We start from the raw sequence: 24,256 nt of genomic DNA, 5'->3' as shown, positions 1-24,256 counted from the left end.
CTAGACTAGATTATTAGAGAAGGAGGCAACTCAGAAACACCAATAAGCACAGATGAGGGGGAAAACTGAAAAACCCTCCCAAAAAAAACTACCTTCTCTAACCAAAAAACAAAGGGTACCCTAGCAAAACAGAAAATATTAGACAATAACCAATCTGTTCCAGCCAAATAGCACAGATAAAAACTGCAGCCTCCATTCCGCACCCCCTTCAGCAACCATCAAGTAGACAGCCTAGACTTTTATTTTTGCAGAGACATAATGTAGCTTTTTAAATCCTGCTATTAGGGTGGTGTCGAAGACCAAGTGAGGAGGTAGTAATTTCATCCTGAGCCCAGAATTTCATCCTCAAAGAACTAGCAGTGAGAAGGAATTTCATCTTCTTATTGTTGGGCAGGGATCAGAAACCTGGAGAGGCAGAACTGTTACCACTCAGCAGTAATGAGGGTATACCCTCACAGTCAGTGAAGACCTCATAAGAAGTCTGGTATTTCACACTTATGCTGCAGTTAAAAAAAAAAAAAAAAAAAAAAAAACACCTCTTATAACTTCCCCATTGCGTGGTATTGGAGAATAGTCAAGTTGGGACTTTTCACCAATACTCAAGGGTAACATGACTACCTTCCTACAACATCAGTGGAATACACGCAAACGCAGTAATAAGGCGACTCCTCCCTCTCCCAACCAGGATGGTATCAGCAAAGACTTAGTGGGGAGCCTAAGCTCCCACCCTCTGCCCAGAAATAATAAGAGACAGCTCCTTCCTTCACCATTACTGGCCATCAACAGAGGCTAAGTAGAGAACTTGGACTTCTATCCTCACCAGCAGTAACAAGGCAGTACCATGTTTTATCCACTAGAATGGTGCCCGAAAAGTCCTGTGATAGCACAAGATTTAAATAAGATCCAGTCTCGTAACATCCAAGTTTCAGTAAAAAATAGCACGCATAATACCAAGAATCAAGATGCAAATTTCATGATAAAAAACAAATTTCAACACCAAGATGGTACAGATTTTAGAATTATCAAAGATTTCAAGGCACCCATCAAAAAGTTCTTGAGTAATTACAAACACACTTAATGAAAAAAAAAAGGAAGCCTCAGCAAATATACAGAAGTTATAAAGAAAAAGCAAATGGAATTTTAGAACTAAAAAGTTTAATAACTGGGAAAAAAATGAGACAACAGAATAGTGAAACAGAAGAAATAACCAGTGAACTAGAAGACAGAACATAGAAATTTCCTAATCGATGAGAAAATATACACACCCCCCCCCCTCCCAAAAAAGGGCCTCAGGAATTTATGGAACTTAAAAAAAAAAAAAAATCTGATGTTTATGTCATTAGAGACCCAGAAGGGAAGACAGATGGGGCTAAAAGGTATTCAAAAAAATAATGACTGAAAATTTCCCAAATTTGGCAAAAACAAAGCAAACAAACAAACAAAAACCAGATTCATAGTGTAATCTCCAAACAGGATATATGCAAAGACATCCATTCCACAGCACATCATATCAAACCTAAACAAAGACATAAAACAAAAATCTTGAAAGTAGCCAGAGAAACAATACACTAATTACAGATTTTTTTTCCCATCAAGGAGCATGGAAGCCAAAAGGAAATGATAAAACATTTTTCAAGTACAAAGAACAGTCAAACCAGAATTATCTATCCAGTGAAAATATATTTCAGGAATGATGGGGAAATCAAGACATTCTCAGATAAAGGAAATGAAAATTTATCACCAGCAGCTCTACCCTAAAAGAATAACAAAAGGAAGTTCTCTAAACAAAAAGGAAACGACAAAAAGTGAAATCTATAAGACACTGATGAAGAAATCAAAGATGTAAATAAACAGAGACATTCTATACCCATGGATTGGAAGCCTCAACAAAGTCATGATGCCAATTCTTCCCAAATTGATATACATGTTTAATGCAATTCCCATTAAAATTCTGGCAAGCTAAAATTTATATGGAAAGGCAAAGGAACTAGAAGAGCCAAAACAATTTTTTTCCTTACCAGTTTTCAACAAGCTTTTAAGTCTGTCTCAGATAGCCATTTAAAAACACAGAACACAAGAATCTGCATGTTATCCTTGTGCAGGGGCCATGCTAATCTTCTCTGCATGGTCCTGATTTTAGTATATGTGCTGCAGAAGCCAGCATGAGCCAAAACAATTATGAACAAGAATCACGTGAGAGGAATCACTCTGTCTGATTTCAAGACTGATTATATAGCCACAGTAATAAAAACTATGTGTTATTGGTGGAGACTGAGGAAAAGTAATGGAACAGAGAATTCAGGAATAGCCCCACAAGTACAACTAACAGATTTGTGACAAAAGTGCAAAAGATCTTCAATGGAGGAAATAGTCTTTTCAAACTAATGGTGCTGAAATAATATCCACAGACAAAAAAAATAACTATTGACCTAAACCTCATACCTCATATAAAAACTGACTCAAAATAAATCAGACTTAACTGTAAAACAAACTATAAAATTTGTAATATATAAAAAGAAAGGAAGAGAGAAACAGGGCAAATCTTCAGGACCAACGACTTAAGAGTCCTCAAACATTACACCAATACCATGAAAGGGGGTGGGAGGACCCAATTAAGATGGACTTCATCTATTAAAAACTGTTGATCTTCACAAGACCCTGTTAAGAGGGTAAAAGACAACAGGAAAAAATATATATATATATTGCAAACCCCGTATCTGACAAATGACCCGCCCTAGAATAATGAACTCTTAGAATTCAACACTGTAAAAACAAACAATCCAAATAAAAAAGTCAAAAGAAATGAGAAACATTTTACCAAAGAGGAAAAATGGATGAGAAATATATATGAAATTATGTGCAACATCATTAGCCATTAGGGAAATGGAAAAAACCATGAGACACACTCTCATCAGAGCAGCTTAAAATAAAAAATAACAATACCAAATGTTTATGAGAATGAGAATGTGAAGAAACTGGATCTCACATAAATTGCTAATGAGAATATAAATGGTATAGCCATTCTGCAAAACAGTTTGGTCATTTCTTTTTTAAAAAGTAAAGATAAACTTACCATTCAACCCAGCAATCATACTCCCAGCCATTTATCCCAGAGAAATGAGAACTTTTTTATCTGTATAAAAACTTGTACACATTGGTTCATAGAAGCTTTATTTATAATAGCCAAAAACTGGAAATAATCAAAATGCACTACAATGGGTGGACAGCTGCAGAAAGTGTGGTACATAAATACCAAGGGATATGACTCAGTAATAAAAAGGAACTGCTACACGCAACAACTTGGATGGATCTCAAGGAAGTTATGCTGAGTGGGGCAGGGGGAGACAAATCCCCAAAAGTCATTACCTGTATGATTTCCATTTAAAATGATAAAATTATAGAGCTGGAGAAGAGATTAGTGGTTGCCAGGGCTTAGGGACTGGAGAGGAGGGGTGTCCACAGAAGGCTAAGTGTTAATTATTAAAGGACAGCATGATGGAGAACTTTCTGATGATGAATAATTCTGTATCTTGACTACAGTGGCTGTTACACAAATCTACACATGATAAAATGGTACAGAATTACACCTACACGGTGCTAATATCAAATTCCTGTTTCGAGTATTTTAACTATTTAAGATGTAACCACTGGGGAATAAAAATAACTATCAGATAATACACAATAAACTTCTAAAGGATTCCTTAGGGGAAATGAAACACCCACTTATTAAATCTACTTAAAATAAGTCAGTTTGCTCTATTATTTTTTTGACTTGGAAGGAGAAACAGGTTTTGAAAACACCTTGCTGATGTTTCTAGTTGAGAAAGGTCAATAATGGTGTAAAGCAAAAATTGCATTGCTTATGCGACAGCATTAAATAGTTAAAATTGGTATCTAGATTGACTGCATATTGTCTTTCTTCAGAAATTAAATTGATTCCATAGTTAATTGTAACTAAATCTAAATCCTTATAAACAATTCTAACACATCTCTTCAAACTACTTCATATGTAAAATATCATTTTTGTTATGTAAAACATTTGTAATATCAACAAAATGAAGTAAAATGAGGCTACTGAAACTGAATGAAACAATTTCTCAAAAAAACTTTTAAATAGTCCTATGTTTTTGAGATATTCCAGTACCAGTAAAAAAAAAAAAAAAAAAAATACACACATCCCTCAACTAGTCAATATTTTAATAATAAACAAACTTAGCTGATACGTAAAAAGTGCTTTCACAGTCTGTTACCATCTAAAATAAAACATCATATAATTTTCAAAATGTGTTCTTTGACTTCTAACCTCTGCTCTTCTTTAGAATTACCTGTGAGGGGGGAGAAAAATGAAGATTCATATTATACCGAAGGCAAATAAAACAGAATTCCTCGACAAAAAGTTCAATCATCTTATGTGCATAATATTCAAGAGTCTGAGTCTATAAAACCCAGTTTGGAAGGTGATTATGGAATGTTTTACTTTATAAATGGTCCTAGACTTCCCCCTAAACTAGTCCACTTCTCTCAAAAAATGTGAAACAAGCAATTCACAAAGTCTGGTCTTATAGTAACTTCTGAATGTCAATTTCTTCAAATGTAAGCCAAAAGTACCCAGATTAGTGGTTCCCAACTTGAAGTTTGTAGACAATTTGGTAATCTAAGGAGTTAAATAATTTTCCAAAATCCTATTATAAATCAGGCATTAACAACTATAAAGCAATACAAATCCATTGCAACACCAAATTTCTTATATTTGAGCTAGAATTCTATCAATTTAGAGACAAAGACTAGTCATCATATGCTTAAAAAAAAAACAACTTAGGTAGACAATTTTCAAAACATATAGCCCATGAGAAAATAAAATAAAACCAGATCTTTAGCTATAAAAGATCGGAAGCAGTAAACCAGAATATATCCAGAAACTTTTTAAAGAACTGTAAGTACACCTATAATAAAAACAAACCCTAAATTTAAAATACACACATATACTCTTCAAGCTCTTAGCCTTACTTTTACCTGCAGAAAAAAAATACTTACATTGCCTTTAACAGTCTAGAAACATATTGAAACATAAGCAAATTTGAAGCCCCTAAAAAAGTACTAGGGCATGCAATTTCTAGGCTTCCACAGAGACCTTCGAATAGGTTTATATCCCAGGCCAGTACTTGTACTTCTCTGGTTCTACATGTTAGCATGAGCACTACAAAAAAAAGTACAACATACTCAAATTTGGTGAGTATATTATGTACCCAAATCTTTACTATGTTAAGTTAAACAGAGTTCAACAAATTTCTTTACCTCTGTTTCTCATAAACTTTCATAACTTTACATAACTATAGTTATATAAAGATGATGGCATTGTGGAAAACTGGATAAAAGACAGATGGGAACTCTATTATTTTTGCATCTTCTGTGAGACTATAATTATTTCAAAATTTAAAAAAATTAAACAAAAGTCCACAAAGTAGACTGTCAAAAATATGTATCTCTCCCACATCATCCACCAGTCAACCATGGTTGCCAATTTCTTATGTTATTTTAGAAACAAGCTCTCTATATAACATTGTGACTATTCAATTTCTCTGACCCTCCAAAATTTTTATGGTGGGCCATAAATTTGATTTCATTTAACATCAAATGAAAATAATAATCTTGGAGACATATTTAGAAAAAACTATCCTAGGTATCATATTCTTACATTATATAGAAATACCAGTAAGAAGCAACTTTCTCTGCTTATATAAATGATTTGATTCATAAATCATTATGACTTATGACATATCATAAGTCACCTCAAAACAAGTAATGAGGAAAAATTAAAATGATCAAGAAGTTTTCATAAATTTCAAGGTGATAAGCCTTCTCAACTATGTATAGCCTACTATAAATCATACAGTTTAACAGCCAAGCATTCATTTCCCTTAAGTAATGATAAAGCATTGGCCATGAATCTTCCCATCAGAAATCCATAATATATACTATAGAAAAATAAAATCTCCATAATTAAACCCATTAACATAAAAAGCCACACCTCCCCAGCTATAGGCAGCTGCCTATATTGCCCTGTACCTAGGCAACAGTTACACTGCCAGGGAAATAGCAGCTGACAACTGGTCAGCATTCTGGGCCTAATCCATGCCAATTCTGTTGTTAACTTTACCAGGATGCCAGCATAACTGAGGTAGGGTGGGGAAGCCAAACATCAGTCAACAAAGCTAAATAAGGAATTCAAAGCAGACAGAACTGATATACGAGATGATAATTTTTTAAATTAATTCTTGCTCAAGAAAAGAAAGATTTTACCTTTGCTGCAGCCTGTACATGCTCCTTTTTAATGATTCCATACTTATTCTCAAAAGCATTCATTCTGGACTCTTCTGCTAACCGATGAACAAACAGTAAACAATTCAGATGCACCTTTAAGAGAAAATTCAAAAGGATTTTTATTTTTTTAAAGATTTTATTTATTTATTTATTTATTTGAGAGAGAGAGAGAATGAGGGAAAGAGCACAAGCAGGGGGAGAGGCAGGCAGAGGGAGAAGCAAGCTCTCCACTGAGCATGGAGCCTGACATGGCACTAGATCCCAGGACACTGGGATCATGACCTGAGCTGAAAGGCAGACACTTAGCTGACTAAGCCACCCAGGCACACTCAAAAGGATTTTGATGCTTTGAGTAATGATTTTTTAAAAGATTCCAAAATTTCTATTTTATTAATTTTTATTTTATTAATTCCAAAATATTTATTATTAGTGTGCTTAAGTCCATTCATTTTTATTTAAAGTAACACAGAATTCGATTTAATTTAAGTCCAATTTAAATTCCATACAAAAGAGACTTAGTATCAGGAATACATAAACCAAGGCTATATATAAGGCTGACCAAAGTCCATAGACAATAACATTTTGTAAAGCATAATTACAAAGCTTAGGTAGGACTCTATTAAATAGCAAATATTCTTGCTTCCAACTCCAAATAAATTTAAAGTTATAATGGAATTTCCCAAAAAATTTAAAAGCAAAACATCAAAAATGTGTAAGGCTGATCATCTCATTCTACGAACCATGGGTTTAAGATTTTTTAACCAGGTATTTAATTTGAAACATCTATTCAAAAACATGTTAGTAACTGGAATGTTAACCTTCCTGAAGTGAAATATGTATAAAGGTCAAGTTACTTGTCATCCAACATATCAAAATAATTACATCTACTATTAATCTTTGAGGCCCTTAAGAAATGAAAATAGATAATATAAGCAGATAAATAATATTAATTACTTGAGTACAATTAGAAAATATCCTTACTATATTGGTGATTGATATATTACACGTTCTTTGCAGTTAGAACAATACTCATCTAATATTCACTACGAATACTACACACAACCACTTCCCCTCAGTTTACTAAACATTAAATAACTAGGTAATGTAGTGTTTTAAATTTAAATATTATGCAGAAATCTTTGGTGGATGGTTATAGATGTTTAAGAATGTTTGAGTGATATCTGGAAAAAATAGGAGTTTGGGAATTTAAATTTAATACAATAAAGAACCTATAGAAGGACATCTTCCTTTGGTACTTTCTTGATGCTGGTCTCCTTTAATTCTCACAAGAACTCTAGGGTAAAGCACCCAATTCTGATTCTTTATGTAATACCATGTTATTCGATTCTTTTTTTTTCATTAACATATAATATATTATTGGCTTCAAGGGTATAGGTCTGTAAATCATCAGTCTTACCTTCCCCAATGTCCATAACCCAGCCACCCTATCCTTCCTCCTAACTCCCCAGCAACCCTCAGTTTGTTTCCTGAGATTAAGAGTCTCTTACAGTTTGTCCTCTCCTGATCCCAACTTGTTTCATTTTTTCCTTTCCTACCTCCCACGACCCGCCACCCTGCCTCTCAAATTCCTCGTATCAGAGAGATCATATGATAATTGTCTTTCTCTGACTGACTTATTTTGCTTAGCATAATACCCTCTAGTTCAATCCACATTGTTGCAAATGGCAAGATTTCAGGGGTTTTTGATGGCTGCATAGTATTCCATTGTGTGTGTGTGTGTGTGTGTGTGTGTGTATATACCACATATTCTTTATCCATTCATCTGTTGATGTACATCTAGGTTCTTTCCATAGTTTGGCTGTTATGGACATTGCTGCTGTAAACATTCGGGTGCATGTGCCAGAAAACTATAAAGTACTCATGAAAGAAATTGAGGAAGACACAAAGAAATGGAAAAATGTTCCATGCTCATGGATTGGAAGAACAAATATTCTGAAAATGTCTATGCTACCTAGAGCAATCTACACATTTAATGCAATCCCTATCAAAATACCATCAATTTTCTTCAAAGAAATGGAACAAATAATCCTAAAATTTATATGAAACAAGAAAAGACTCCAAAGAGCCAGAGGAATGTTGTAAAAAAAAACCAAAGTTGGTGGCATCACAATTTCAGACTTCAAGCTCTATTACAAAGCTGTAATCATCAAGACAGTATGGTACTGGCACAAAAACAGACACATAGATCAATATTCAATTCTTTTTTAAACTTCCAATGACATCCCATTTCCTATTGCAGCAAAAACAGTATATAACATGGTGTAATTTCCTATTAATCTAGATTTCCTACTTCTAAAGATAAATAGCTTCCCAATATGCCCAAGATAAATTCCTTAATACTAAACCCCATTTGACTAGACTTTTCCAGTTTCATCTCCCAGCTTACAGTTCTATAGTAAGTCTTCTGAACTTCTTTCCATATTCAAATAAAACCTTGCCTACAGGCATCCTACTAGTTTGTAAACGTCTCTGAAAAGTCCAACTGCCCCCAATACGTAAGGTTATGCACCCTGAACTTCCTACCACTGCACATACTATATACACCATGAAGCAATTTCTCACCTGTCCTCCTCAATGACATATAAGGATAAGAACTATGTTTACCTTCCCCAACATTGTATCATCAGTGATCTCTAGTCCATGCACAATACATAGTAGGTAGTCAACAGTTATTGCATGAACAAAAGATTTCTCCATATCTCCCCAAATTAGGCAAAAAAAAATTTTTTTAGCCATTCCCAAATAAACCACACCCACTGTTTTAGAGAACTGATGGATAATGGAGGTGAAAGTGTGGGGGGGATGGGCAAAATGGGTTTAGAGGTGTTGGAGATACTGGCCTCCAGTTATAGAATGAATAAGCCATTGGAATGAGTAAGTCACGGGAATAAAAGGCACAGCTTAGGGAATATAGTCAATGTACTGTTACAACATTGAATGGTAGTGGTAGCTACACTTGTGATGAGCACACCATACAAACTTGTTGAATCACTATGTTATGCATCAACTATACTTCAATTTTGAAAAAATGAAAAGCAAAAATGAAAAGGGAAAAAACAAAAAACCCACACTGTTTTGAGACTTGGTTCACCCTATTAATCTACATGGAAAGTCTTTTCCTCTTCGTAAGCATGAGCCATAGGTACTGAGACAAATTAATATTACTCTGTCACAGAATTTTTTTTAAGCAACCTAATCCTCTCCCATAAAATAGTTGATTTTTGGAGTGGTGCCACTCAAATGTACTAAGGTTCTTTGGGTTTGGTTTTGTTTTAAGATTTATTTATTTTAGAGAGAGAGCTTATGGGGGGGCAGAGAGAGGCAGGAGAGAATCTCAAGCAGACTCCCTTTTGAGCATAGAGCCTTAAGCGTGGCCTGACCTCATGACCCTGAGATCACAGCCTGAGCTGAAATCAAGAGTTGGAGGCTCAATCATCTGAGCCACCCAGGCACCCCTGCACTAAGGTTTAAATTAAATATCAAAACAAAAACAAATTTTAAAGTATTCAGCTAGACATTCAAACTTGAAAAAGCCCATTCCATCAAAAATTTACCTGAAAAAAAAAATCACCTTGCTTGAAAGGTAAATCAAAAAAAGAAATATCCATTCCTTAACAGTCAATTTGGTCAATTGATCAAAACACTGTGCCAGTCTGATTTCCCCCTCCCTTCATCATAGGACTTTTGAATTTTGCATAAACTGTAAGCATCCAGAGATTTCCTCAGTGAGAAATCTGAAAACCCACTGAGCCATGAGAAAGCTGAACGATTTATACAGATTAACAGATGTGCTCCCCAGTACTGGCCCTGGGGATATACAACCAAATAAAGCATACAATAAAACAAAAAAACTGGTGCGGGGGCGCCTGGGTGGCTCAGTGGGTTAAGCCGCTGCCTTCGGCTCAGGTCATGATCCCAGGTCCTGGGTTTGAGCCCCACATCGGGCTTTCTGCTCAGCAGGGAGCCTGCTTCCTCCTCTCTCTCTGCCTGCCTCTCTGCTTACTTGTGATTTCTCTCTGTCAAATAAATAAATAAAATCTTAAAAAAAAAAAACTGGTACAAAAGAACTATGAAATAACACAAAGAAATTAAGAGTAAAGTATGAGAAATAACAATAAATCCACATTAGTTACTATATATTCCCAACATTATTTGTACACTCATAACATTCAAAGTATTACGCCGAACATTAGAAATACAAAAAATCCCCAATTCAAAGTTTTCATCCAATGAGGGAACCAAACCCATATGAAATTAATGACAAATGTGTGACAATAGATGATAAAGTTGGTCCTAAAATTAAGGAAGACTCAGGAAGTGGCTAGCATTTGAACTGGATTTTGAAATTGGAGTCTGCCAAGTGGAATACAATGAGGTAATCTTCAGGCAGAAGAAATGCAGTATAACAAAAGACAGCATAAAAGTAAATTAGTTTTGTATTAAAGATAATGGGAGACACAAAAAGGAGATCTATATGGTTCCTTCCTCTCAAGAAGCTGCGTACCACACTGGGAGACACAATGACATATGAAACTTACAGAATAGTGTCAGAGTCTCAATAGTTTAATTGTATGATGTAATTCTTATATTGCTATCAAAGTTCAGAAAAAAGAGATCAAAACAGAATGCCCTAATTGTAGAAAAGTTTATGGATGATGTGGGACACTTGTTGGGTAAGATTACGAAGTGTCAAAGGTAAGAAGAAAACCGTTAAGCAGAAAGCCATAATCAAAGAAACCAGGGTGATGCATGCCATATACAAGACAGTGAGAGAACCAGTGCAAGCCAAAGACAAGCATACAACCCAGGAATAGATGCCAACAGAAAGAACTTCCTTTCCCCTACCACACCCCAACTCCTTTTTCCCACATCATGAATCCCAATCCCACCCCACGAGAGAGCCCAGGTATCCATGGGTCACTTTGAGGCAGACAGGTATGATGTGGGAGGACTCTACTTGAGAAATTTCTGCCAAACAATCTGCACCAGCTGTTAATCTCCTAGATATTCCTGAGCAAGTACACCTCCTCCCCATTTAGAACCCAAGCTCCAATGAAAACTCCAGAATAAATTCCTGAAAATGTTCTGCAGATCAATTTCACTTATCCAGTTCACTTATGTTACCTTTATCACCATTGGGTGAGGCAATCAAAACAGTAGGTACAGGTTGACCCTTGAAAACATTTTTTTTTAATAAATACAGTACTGTAAATGCATTTTTCTCTTTCTTATGATTTTCTTAACATTTTCTTTTCTCTATCTTATGCTAATGTAAGAATACAGTATATGTTTACAAAATATGTGTTAACAACTGTTTTATGTTATCAGTAAGGCTCTGGTCAACAATAAGCTATCAGTTAAGTTCTTGGGAAGCCAAAAGTTATACATGGATTTTCAACTGTGGCAGGTTAGAGGGGTCATTCAAGGGTTGTTCAAAGATCAACTATATTGTCTTTCCTTAAGGGTCTAAGAAAAGAAGGGCAGGAGACAGTAGAAGAGCTACTCTTGCAAGAAAGCTGCTTTGGCTTCAGAGACCAAATAACGGAAAAGTAAAGACAATTCTATAGTAGTGTAGCAAAAAGGGAAATGCTGCACTTGCAGGCAACAGATGGGAAGGCCGTAGTGAACTTGGGGAGGCTGTAGAGAAGAGAGTTGTAAAAACCCAGTGTAGTTTAAGAACAGATGGATGATGCATTTGAAGACATTCTCGAGGCCCTGTGCCCTAGCTACCAACAATTCTTTACCTTGGCTTCCTGGAAATTAGGTGCCAATTTATAAATGGCTCCTTTATTAAAAAATCTGTTCTGACAAAAGGAAGGCGGTGCCTCTTATGGTTTAAACCTAGGGAAAGAGTGTTTATTCTGCTAGAGAAACATATGTTCTAGGCACTCAACATAAAAACTCCGAATTTAAAAAAAAAAAAAAAAAAAACTCCGAATTTATTTCAACACAGAAATATACAGTGGTTTGGCTATGGCTATTAAGTGAGCATTATGCTGCAGGAATTCTGAGTCAGATAAACAAGTCTTCGTGGTTTGCCTTGAATACTCAACTAACAGCTGCTCTATTTGTCTAGGAAAATGAATTCACAGTTGAAAGCATACCACTTACAAGTAAACTTGAATCAGGGTTCTTTAATAACTAAGCTACAGTACAGGAAATAGGGAAATATGTTTGGTTAACAACGTAAAAAAGGGAGAAAGGCAAAGGAGACACACACGTAAAAGGCCTGTCAGTTATGCCTTTTACAATCATTCAATAAATATGACCCTGCCTGAATTCCAAAATTTACTTTTTTTAACTGTATCTTTCGCAAGTACACTAAGCGCAGTACCAGACTACGCCCTGGGAAAGCCATAAGCAGGAAGTGAACGTTAGTTTTCCCCCTAAGATGATGTGGCTAATAGCCTCCCGTAAAAAAGGTCCGGATACCTACATTTCAGAGGAGGACCCCAGGCAACTAAGCGTCAGGAATATGAACTGACGGGTGCGGCGAGGACAAACCTGCCTCGTCATCACAGGAAACCCCTTAAACGTAGGCCTGACGAAGCTGGACTCGCTAGGGGTGACGAAATAAAAGCTGGGGTTTATTTCCTCTATCTCTCTCTTGCTCCATTCCCAACCAAAGAAGGGACAGAATCTCACCAGTAAGTCGCTACTTGTCTCTAGACGAAGGTGAGGCTTCTGTCGCTTGAAGACGCGCTTAAGAAAGCCCCGGGGAGCCTTCCGTTTTATATACTTTCTCTGGGAGACTGTGGTCGAGAACGCCATTCTCTCCCTCACGCACCAGCCTCCTAAGCGTCCGAGATCCTCCCGGGACTGCACAGGAATTCACCCTGGAGTGAAGAACAGGAACCACTCCGCCGCTACGCGGCTTCTTCAGGCCCCCAAATCCCGGCCCAAACGTTTGAATCAGCCGCCGAAAGAGCGCTCTCGGCGCTAGGTAGTGACGTTCACGGGGTGCAAGCCCCGCCCCTGGAGTGCCGGCTGTTCAGGGAAACACCCTGGGTAGGCGTTCTGTGACTTCCTTAAAGGTCTAGGCTTCCTTTAATCACTATTTGTATTGTACCTGCGCTTTGGTACAGTTCTCCTGTGTTTCTCCTGTGTTTCACAGGTCTGTTGAGAAACTGGAAAATGCTGGTATGCCAAGGTAGTTACACTTATTCTATATACTGAGCCTAATACCTATACTAAGAAATAGATGAATAGAAGATTGTGATATTTTATCAGGATTCCTAAAGATTCAATGCCTTCCTAGCAGGGCATGACTTTCTAATATTAATAGCTAACAATTTACACTTGTACGTAATTTCACTTCATCTTACTTGAGGTCTTCTCATGATTCTAGCTTTTTTGTTGTTGTTGTTGTGTGTTTTTTTTTTTTTTTTTACAAATGCTGCTCCCTTTCATGTTAAGTTCCCTGCACTTAATCTTGCGATTACTTCAGATATAGTTTAAATGCTACCTCTTTGAAATCCTTGCTATTTCCCCCAAGTAATTAACTTTGCTATCTTCTGTGCTATCAGTACAAGTAGTCCCTAAACTTCACTGTGATCAGAAGAAGCACCACTGGCGGGGCAGTGGGGGGGGGGGGGGGATATTCCATAGATATGTATGGGACTTGAGAATTTGCATTTCTAACAAATAGGTCATGTTGGCGCTGCTAGTTTGAGGACCACCCTGAGATCACTGTGATGTTCACTGTAATTATCTCTAATACTATAACTGTGGTAATTATTGTGATTTCAATATCCACACCGATGATCCTTCCACCATCTGGTCTCCCATTTCGAAGACCTCCTCTCTGCCAGTGATATCTTTCACCCTATCAGCCACTCATACCTGCAGTTATACACTAGGGCTTGTTGCTACCAAACACCATACCCTTCCATATTCTCAATTAGTTGTCTCACTCTTCAACCTCATCTATCTTTTCAAATCACTCCTTCCGATGTTACAAATCCAATAATTCTTAGATGTCACTTAGATGGGATAGCAGTCTCCTTCTATCCTTACCAGGCCGCCAGCCCTTCTGTACTCATTCTCCCTCCTGTGGTCCATTGCCCATTATTAGAATATTCCCTTGCATTTCTCCTCAGCTCTCTAGCCATCTCCAGCTAATTCTCTTCCCTAATCAGATGTGCATATCCAATTCTCTACTGGACTGGAATTTTAAATCATCTTAAATTTCACATATCCAAAATTAGCTCTTGATTGGCCCCTATATCCCAAACCTGCTCCTTACACCAACTTTCCTATTACAGTTGATGGTACTTCCATTTTTCCAATTACTCAAGCCAAAATCTTGGAATCATCCTTGGGTCCCCTCTTTTTCTCACCCCACACTCAATCTTTCATCAAATTTTGTCAGCTCTATTTACAGTCTCTGATCACTTTTGGCCAAGTCACCATCGTTTCTCACTTGGATTATTGCCAACACCCTCTTGACTGTGCCTCAGCCTGTTTCTCTTTATCCTCAACAGAAGAGGCAGGTTTAACTCAGATTATATCACTCTACTCCTCAAACCCCTTCCATTTCCATCAAAATAAAATTTCCTACAATGACTTTTGAGGCCTTACCTGCCTGCCAAGTACAAACACACTTAAAAATACACAATGAACCCTTTGACTTTATCTCCCACAATTAAGGAATTCACTCTCCTCCAGCTGTATTAGCATACTTAATAGCCTTCAGATACACCTGAAATCCACCAAATACACCAAACACTCATCCATCAAGTGTTTGCACTTACTATTCTCTCTGCTAAGAATATTTTTTCCTCATTTATTTGTATAAGTGTCTCCATCACTTCCTTCAAGTCTCTGCTCCAACAAGTATCAGAGAGACCTCCTATTTAATATAGAAATGCCACACATGTATACAGGTATATACCTAGACACACGTAGGTGTACATACACACACACAGGTCCAACAGGGTGCAAAAGCTGACTTATCTTCTCAGCATTGTGTTCAGTAACATTTTGTTGGCAGCTAAAAATATTTACACCACTGGAATTGGCAAATACACAAATCAGGGGTTCTTGTTTTTGTTTTCTGGAAAGAAAGTTGTTAAACATTTACCAACATAACACTGCACATATCTCTACTGAGATGAACATCCTAACCCTGTGGTTTATTTTTCTCTCTAGCATGTTTCACAGTATAATATTTGCTTCTACATATAGAAAAATGTTATCATAGCATTATTTATTATAGAAATAATTGGAGACAGTTGACATTCATTAAGAAGGGAACGGAAATACCTATGGTTGTATGTATTAGTATCCTAGCATTGCTGTAACAAATTACCACCAATTTAATGGCTGCAAACAGTACAAACTTACCATCTTTCAGATTGCCGGTCTGAAATCCTAAAATCACAGGGTCAGCAGCACTGCCTTCTTTCTGGGGGCTATAGGAGAGTGTCTGTTTCCTTGACTTTTCTAACTTCTAGAAGCCTTTTCCTTTCTTTGACTCAAATCTCTTTTCTCCATCTTCAAAGCACATCAGTCTACTTTCTGTTTTGATCAGTACATCTTTTTCAGACTTTGATCTGCCAGACTTCTTCTAAGAACCCCTGTTATCACATTTGGCCTACCCAGATAATCCAGGATAATCTTCATATCATGAGATCCTTAACTTAATCACATCTATAAAGCCTCTTTTACCAAGTAAGGTAACATTTTCAGATTCTAGAGATTAGAACATGGCTATCCTTAGGGGGAGGGAGAGCATTATTCTGTTTACTACATGATCTCTTCCTGGACTTGATTCTAGAGTAGAACTGTTCAATAGAACATTCTTCAGTGATGGATATGGTCTATATCTGTTCTGTCCAATACAGTAGCAATATGTGACCACTGAGCATTTGAAATATGGCTAGTATGACTAACAATATCAATTTTATTTAAATGTAATTTACATTTACATTTACTAGCCACATGTCACTAGTAGCTACCATATCAGACAGTGCAGTTAAAGCAAACTAACAAGTAATTCTAAGTAATTCTCTCTAACATTTTTGTAGGTATGTGGAAGCCAGGGAACCGGATTAAAAAGGACTTTCAACTTATCTGCATTTTTCATACTTCTACAATGAGAACACTTTTATTTAAATTTTTGCACATTTGAAACAATAGTTAAGTAGAGTATGATGGTAATAATTGTATTTATCCCTGTAGTGAAGCATTTCTCTAGATATTATCTTATTTGATCTTAACAAAACTATGGTATTTGTAGGGCTGGTATGGGGTGTTATTATTTCTATTGCACATGAAATTAAATGATCAGAGAGCTTGAGTGACTGAAAATAAAAAAGTTTATGTCTAAATAGAAGAGAAGTTTTAAATTCCACTCAATTGCTTTCCTTTAAAAAGTTTTATTTTTTTTATAGACTTTCACCTTCATAGAGTAAAACATTGGAAAATTTCATCACAACCTAAATTTTCAAAATGTTCTTCTTTTCTTTTATGGTTTTTCAGTAAGTTCCTTTGATTCAACGGGTGAAGAATCACAAGGCAGCTATTGGAACCCTACCCACAAAACTAGAATCTTCCCCAAAAACTGAAAGTGTCTTGAGTAATGACAGCCCTAAGTCCAAATCCAGGGAGAGTAAAGGACATCCAAGTAGAAAGAGCAAGATCTGGACAGGAGTTAGCAGTGACACTAGAAGGATAAATACATCCTCTTCTTTATCCCAACTAGTTTTTTAAGGTAAATTTTGCCCTGATTTGAAAAGCACAAAGCCCCCATGCTACTGCTGTTTACTTTGACATTTACAAAATTAAAACTTGTTCAAAGAAAATTACTGAGAGATTTTCACTCCTGTCATTCTATTCTAATATGTGAGAAATAAATATAAATATAAATTTTGAGAATCTTTGCCTTTTTTGTTAGTGCATCTTTTGATGTCTGTTAAGATTGTTTTTTAAATAGGGATGCATTTTTTTTCAGGATCTAGCCTACAAAAATTATCCTAAATATAAAATCCATTTTATGCACAGAGATTTTAAAAATATTTTTTAAAAAAATATCTAACATAATATAATAAAAAACATTATCTAATGTGGAAATTTGGGCACATACATTCATTCAGTTAACTATTATTGTAGCCATATTAAAAATGACACTGATGAAAGACTTAAGCCTAGAAGAAGTTAATGTTAATGGCAAGTGGGAGAAAAATATGTGTATACCAAGTTAAATATAGTATGACCCCAAGAATATTGAAAAACATGTATGTCCATGCACCCAGACACTACACTGAGAAGAAATATACCAAAATATGAACTTAGTTTTTAGATAATGGGCATATGGATGATATTTTTATTATTTTAAATGTCCAATATTCTACAATAAACATACTTTAAAAAAGAAATGATGACATATTTCATATTTTAGCTAACATGTTTACTGAATAAATTTCATTAATATATTTCTCTAAGAAAGCTACATTTAAAAACTTTAAAGAATAATTGATAATACTTTCTGGTATTTGACACCATCTTGGAAAATGATTTGATTTTGTTTTTCATATATTGAACTAATGCACACAAATGGAATATGTTACTAGATAATGTTTTCATATGAATTGACATTTTTGGATCATTTAAAATGAAGTGAATGGCTTAAAAGATTGTTTCTGATTTGTGCTTTTGTGCTTGTTAACAAAGCATTATAAAGTGTTAATAATAATTAGGTAGAATCTTTTAATTTGCAAAAAGTTTGACACATTGTTTTATTAGAACATTAAGAAAATTGGGTTATTGTAATAATGATTAATCTTTGACAAAGCAGGAAAGAATATCCAATGGAAAAACGACAGTCTCTTCAACAAATGGTGTTGGGAAAACTGGACAGCATGCAGAAGAATGAAAGTGGACCACTTTCTTACACCATGTACAAAAATAAATTCAAAATGGATGGAGGACCTAAATGTAAGACAGGAAACCATCAAAATTCTAGAAGAGAACACGGGCAGCAATCTCTTTGACCTCAGCTATAAGAACTTCTTACTAGACACATTGCCAGAGACAAAGGAAACAAAAGCAAAAATGAACTGTTGGGACATCATCAAGATAAAAAGCTTCTGCACAGCAAACAGTTGACAAAACCAAAAGATAACCTAAGAATGGGATAAAATATTTGCAAATGATATATCAGATAAAGGGCTAGTATCTAGAATCTGTAAAGAATTCATCAAACTCAACACCCCCAAAATAAATAATTCAGTTAAGAAATGGGCAGAAGACATGAATAGACATTTTTCCAAAGAAGACATACAACTGGCTAATGGACACATGAAAAGATGTTCAACATCCCTCAACATCAGGGAAATGCAAATCAAAACCAAGATGAGATACCACCTTACAACTGTCAGAATGGCTAAAATTAACAACATAGAGTATAACACATATTGGCAAAGATGTGGAGAAGAGGAATTCTCTTACACTGCTGATGGGAATGCAAACTGGTGAGGCACTCTGGAAAACAGTGTGGAGGTTCCTCGGAATGTTAAAAAATAGAACTACCCTATGACCCAGCAATTGCACTACTAGGTATTTACCCAAAGGATACAAAAATACAGATTAGAAGGGGTACATGCACCCCAATGTTTTTAGCAGCATTATCAACAATAGCCAAACTATGGAAAGAGCCTAAATGTCCATCTACAGATTAATGGATAAAGAAGAAGTGGTATATTGGTAGATAGATAGATAAATAGATAGATAGATATAGATAAATTTAGGTATAGATATATTGCTACATACATAGGAATATAACTCAGCCATCAAAAAGAATGAAATATTGCTATTTGCCATGATGTGGATAGAGCTAGACTGTATTAGATCAAGCAAAATAAGTCAGTCAGAGAAAGACAAATACCATTTGATTTCCCTAACATGTGGAATTTAAGAAACAAAACAGATGAACATGTGGGAAGGGAAAAAAAGAGAGAAAGAGAGAGAGAGAAGCAAGCCATAAGAGACTCAACTATAGTGAACTGATGGTTGATGGAGGAAGCTGGGTGAGGGATGGGCTAGATGGATGATGGGTATTAAGGAGAGCACTTTGATGAGCACAGGATGTTATATGTAAGTGAGAAATCATGAAATTCTATTCCTGAAGCCAATACTACACTATACGTTAACTAGAACTTAAGTAAAAACTTGAATAAATAAAATAAAATAGAAATTTTAATCTGCCAGATGCAGCACATATGCCAAAACTTTTTGTAACTTTAAAATACCTCTGTCATGGCTTCTTTCATCATTTATGAGATACAGAATTTCAGAAAATTTTGGAACCTGCACCATTTCAGTTTTTCATGAACAGAGTGGTTTATAAGACAAATTATTCCAGAAGTTTGGAAACTTTCAGCTTACTTGTGCATCTCTTAATTAATATTCATGTTTCAAAAGTTTGGCTCAACTAAGAGCATCTTTCCTAATCCTCTTCCCCTCACTGATTCTCCCATTTTTCATATGGAATATGGAGTGGTTATAGGGACACAAATCTATGTTTTAGTGTTGATGATGGATATTGGCTTTGAAATAATTCCTTGTTAGGAATCCCAGAAACCTTGGGCTTTTTGATGTGTTTTCCATGACTGAGAGATGGCTTTGAAACAGGACATAGTATTCCAAAACAAATGAACTTTGTTAGGAAATATCAAGTGGGAATAAAAATCATAACTTGGAGCAAAAGCTACATTGTGAACAATTTTTCTGTAACTTTTTTTTTTACACTATGGAGAACAATTGCTACTAGAACATTATTTGGAATAGAACAGGGCAAAAGAGAAATACTGTAATTTAAAAATTTTCCTCAACTGGTAATAGGCCCACATCAAATCATCAGTATTTTTTTTTCCTCTTAACTTAGGGACTCTAAAGAGTTTTCAAATTGGCACCACTTTCCTTAGACAAATTATTAAGGATTCTGTGAGAAAATAACATGACATCAGTTGGCCAGTTGTCAATAATAGTAGAAGAAACTAATTATTTCTTTCCAGGTAAAACTGTTTCTCTTCTATCCCTAAAATAGCCACATTTTTCCGGGGGGGGGGGGGGGGTAAGGGAAGAATTTTTAAGCAAATATAGAAAATTCCAACATAATTTATTATTTAGCAACTTTTATTAGAAAGTAAGGGGGAGAGCTAGGATAAAGTGAAAAAATTAAGACTCCTCCCTCCTTCTACTTCAGGTTTCTCAGTTGGGATCAGGTACAAGAACTGGAAGAGTAAAGTTTTAAGTTGGGTAAAAGTTTAAAGTTTTTATTATTTCTCTGGACTGAATTGAAATGGTAGGTAATTATGAGAATAGACTAAGCTTTTAATCATCTAAATACAGGGGTTTTGAGTTTATCACCTGAAGACAGTTAAGTCCTGAGACTTCAATCTAAAAAAAAAAAAAGGTTCGGAGAGAAGAAGAAGAAAGTTCATTTCTGCCTACACTTCATCGAGTCTGGCTTGTTCAATATCTTAAGCCATTACAAAAAAATACAATTAAAATAACTATACTTCTGTGAATGTTTACCATGTGCCCAGACTGCTCTAGATATCAACCACACCTGCACACATCTAATCTTCTCTAGAACTCCAGAGATAAGTACTATTATTATCCTCTTTTACAGAGAAGATAAGGGAGACGGAGTGGTAACCTTGTGAAATTTATACCTCCAGTGGAGATGAGATGAAGTTTATCACAGCAAAATCTGGGAACAACATAAAATGTGTAGTTAAGTAAACATAGCCTGTCCTTGAACTGCCATGCATTCACTTAGAGCATGATTTTAACCACCAGGTGGAAATATGTAAGAATGTAGCTTAATAATGGTAAATTTTAAAAAAATCAAGATATTCTATCATTGGTGATTTAGTTTATACATCTTTTGTTTAAAATAAAGTTTAAAAAAATGGTCATAAGAAAAATCACAAAATGTGATTGAAAGGGTATTAATTTTATAGGTAATTTTTTTTCTCTGTAATTTCCTATTTTTTAATGTAGTAAGATTGCATCTCTACTGGAAGAATAAATTAATAACATAGGAAAAGTAATTCACTTGAAATTTTCATCAATACCAGTCAAATGGTTTATATTTTAAACACTGACTGAAGCTAGATTTTTAGTATTATGAAACTAGCAATGAATGACAATCACAAAATTTTCTTACTCCTTATTGAAAATCCATCTTTTAACATGGTCATATCCTTAAACTTGATCTTCTGTGGGCACATCTGTGTTCCAGCAAGAACAAAAGAGGAAGCAGAAGGGAAGTACATGCCCCTTTTTTTAAGGTCAGTATCTGAAAACTACACATATCACATCACTTCTATTCCTTTGAAAAGAATTCCGATACATTATGACACCAAAACATAAATCAGGGTAGAAAATGCTATTTGTATTTGGGCTACAGTGTGCCCAGCTATAAACCAAGGGATGTATAATAACTGGCAGCTTTTGACACATGAGGTTTTACTGAGAGTCAATATAAATAGAGATTAGAATGGATTTTAAAGTCAAATAAACTAGAATCTGAGTACATGTCTATAACTTAGCTTTGAGATCTTAGAAAATGGCTAATCTCTTTAACCATGAATTATATGATCTGAAAAGGGGGAAATACCTAATATTATGACTATAGTATACATTTGCCTATATAGTATATAACTATATAGTATAGTTCTGACTGCCTTCCTATTTTGGCAGGAAATAATGATTGTGTGAGTCTTGTAAAGCTGTCATCACACTGCATGAGATATGAACAATTTTCTGTTTACATTACTGCTCCTGGGCGCCTGGATGGCTCAGTGGGTTAGGCCGCTGCCTTCCGCTCGTGTCATGATCTCAGGGTCCTGGGATCGAGTCCCGCATCGGGCTCTCTGCTCAGCGGGGAGCCTGCTTCCCTCTCTCTCTCTCTCTGCCTGCCTCTCCATCTACTTGTGATCTCTCTCTGTCAAATAAATAAATAAAATCTTTACATTACTGCTCCTATTATAATTTGTTATTATGTTCTGTAAGATGTTTTCAAACCAAAAACTAATCATCAAATTCTATGATTAGTTCAATTATCATAATAATACACAAATATAAGATATGGGGGTTTCTTGGTTTTTGCTTTTTTAATCAGGCTCCACACCCAATGAAGGGTTTGAACTCATGACACTGAGCTCAAGAGTCGCATGCTCTACTGACTGAGCCAGCCAGGGACCTTGAAAAGATGCATTTTAAAAGAAAACTTTTGCGTTTGACTACAGAACAGGTGACGAAAACAGTATCCTTGTAATATCCTCCAACATCCAAGCTTCTATTTTCTCTACCAATCTACCTCTATACATAAATTTCTAATGCAAAATTAATGAACATGTGAAAAAACTAACCATCAGCAGCAAGCACAAGGGAAGTAATAAGCATCTGAAGTAGAGCCTCAAAATATCTGATAAAGACATGATGGACTATAGTATATAAAATAAATGTTCAAATTTTTTTAATTAGCAAGCAACTCATTACAAAAATGAAGCCACCCATATTTTTTCAAAAATAAAGTGGAATATTAATAAATTTTAAAAGAGTATTATTTAAAATTAAATAATTAATTAAGGCATTGGGAGTGGCAAAATAGGAAAGCAGTGACTTGTAAACTGAGGAAATTACAAAGTGATGGAAAATATGAAAAATTTTTAAATATGGAAGAAAAAAATAGGAGATCAGGAGGAGAGAGTAGATAGAATGGAAGAAAAGGAATATTCAAAACATAATGGCTAGGATTTTCCAGAACTGAATTTTTACTTTCAAGCAACATTATACATCTCAAGCAGGATAAATAAAATGCAGACCTAGAAACATGTTAGGAAAACTATTGGATACCACTGACAAAGGAAATATGGTAAATGCATCTAGAGATTAACCACAGTCTTCAAAAGAAGAAAAATAAGCTGAGAATATAATTTACTATAGTATCAGAAGCCAAAAGATAGTGATATAACAACTTCAAACCACTGCAGCTAATAAGACTCAACACAGAATTTTATAACTAACCTATCACTGAGGGCAATATAAAAGACATTTTCAGACAAACAAAAAATGATCATTACCATCAACAGCTTTTACAGAGACAATGTCTAAAGAATGTTTTTCAGGAAGAAAGAAGTTAAAACCAGAAGGAAAAATTCAGATAAGTATACAAGTGAGTAAATCCAGACAAGCATTGATCATAAAGGGTAATAATAATAATATTCAATTTGGGAGAATTTGGAGGAAGTTAAATACTAAACAACAATGACATTTGAGATAGGAAGAAGAATAATCCAAATCAAAATAGTGTGATATTCTTCGGTTTGGGGGAAGGAAAGTGGAAATATTGGATAACTTTATATTTTATTAAGTATGTATATTAAAATATGAAAGGATTAAGAAAAGAAGAGAAGATATAACATCCACCAAAAATATCCAAAAGAAAACAGAATTAGTCAAAAGCAGAAGGTATAAACAGCAGCATTATTAACCACAAGTATATGAGATAATAGAACAAAATTTTGAAGGAGAATCAGTATTCTTTTTTTTTAATATTTTATTTATTTATTTGACAGACAGAGATCACAAGCAGGCAGAGAGGCAGGCAGAGAGACAGGAGGAAGCAGGCTCCCTGCTGAGCAGAGAGCCCGATGCGGGACTCAATCCCAGAACTCCAAGATCATGACCTGAGCCGAAGGCAGCGGCTTAACCCACTGAGCCACCCAGGCGCCCTGAGAATCAGTATTCTTAAAGTGAGTAAATGCATAAAAACTAAAAAGAGGATTACTAAACTGGAAAATAAATCTAACAAATTATCTACAATGTGGAACAGAGATATAAAATTATAGAAATTCCTAAAGAGAAGTAAGAGATGTTGAGGATAGAATGAGAATATCTG

The 24,256-nt window shown here is 35.3% G+C and overlaps 1 protein-coding gene and 1 non-coding gene across 4 annotated transcripts; both read right to left on the bottom strand.

The window, feature by feature from the left end:
• Positions 1 to 2,060: 2,060 nt before the first annotated feature.
• LOC125103399 (U6 spliceosomal RNA) lies at positions 2,061 to 2,164 on the bottom strand. The gene has a single exon (XR_007128397.1). It is a non-coding gene; the product is annotated as a U6 spliceosomal RNA (small nuclear RNA).
• Positions 2,165 to 4,180: 2,016 nt separating this feature from the next.
• Positions 4,181 to 13,280, bottom strand: CENPW (centromere protein W). Of its 3 annotated transcripts, XM_047735120.1 has the most exons (4): positions 12,988 to 13,280; positions 6,301 to 6,414; positions 4,549 to 4,654; positions 4,181 to 4,325 (listed from the first exon to the last, which is right to left on the bottom strand). In XM_047735120.1, exons 1-4 carry the CDS (start codon positions 13,111 to 13,113, stop codon positions 4,267 to 4,269), a joined length of 405 nt encoding a protein of 134 aa, XP_047591076.1. In that variant the 5' UTR covers positions 13,114 to 13,280; the 3' UTR covers positions 4,181 to 4,266. The 3 variants fall into 3 exon arrangements, with proteins under 3 accessions (XP_047591076.1, XP_047591078.1, XP_047591077.1); XM_047735122.1 differs by lacking the exon at positions 4,549 to 4,654 and having other exon boundaries at positions 12,988 to 13,275; XM_047735121.1 differs by lacking the exon at positions 4,181 to 4,325 and having other exon boundaries at positions 4,493 to 4,654.
• Between the last annotated feature and the right edge of the window lie 10,976 nt (positions 13,281 to 24,256).

This window comes from Lutra lutra, chromosome 6 (assembly GCF_902655055.1).
Source record: "Lutra lutra chromosome 6, mLutLut1.2, whole genome shotgun sequence".
Taxonomy (NCBI): Eukaryota; Metazoa; Chordata; class Mammalia; order Carnivora; family Mustelidae; genus Lutra; species Lutra lutra.
This window is presented reverse-complemented; position numbering and strand designations above follow the sequence as displayed.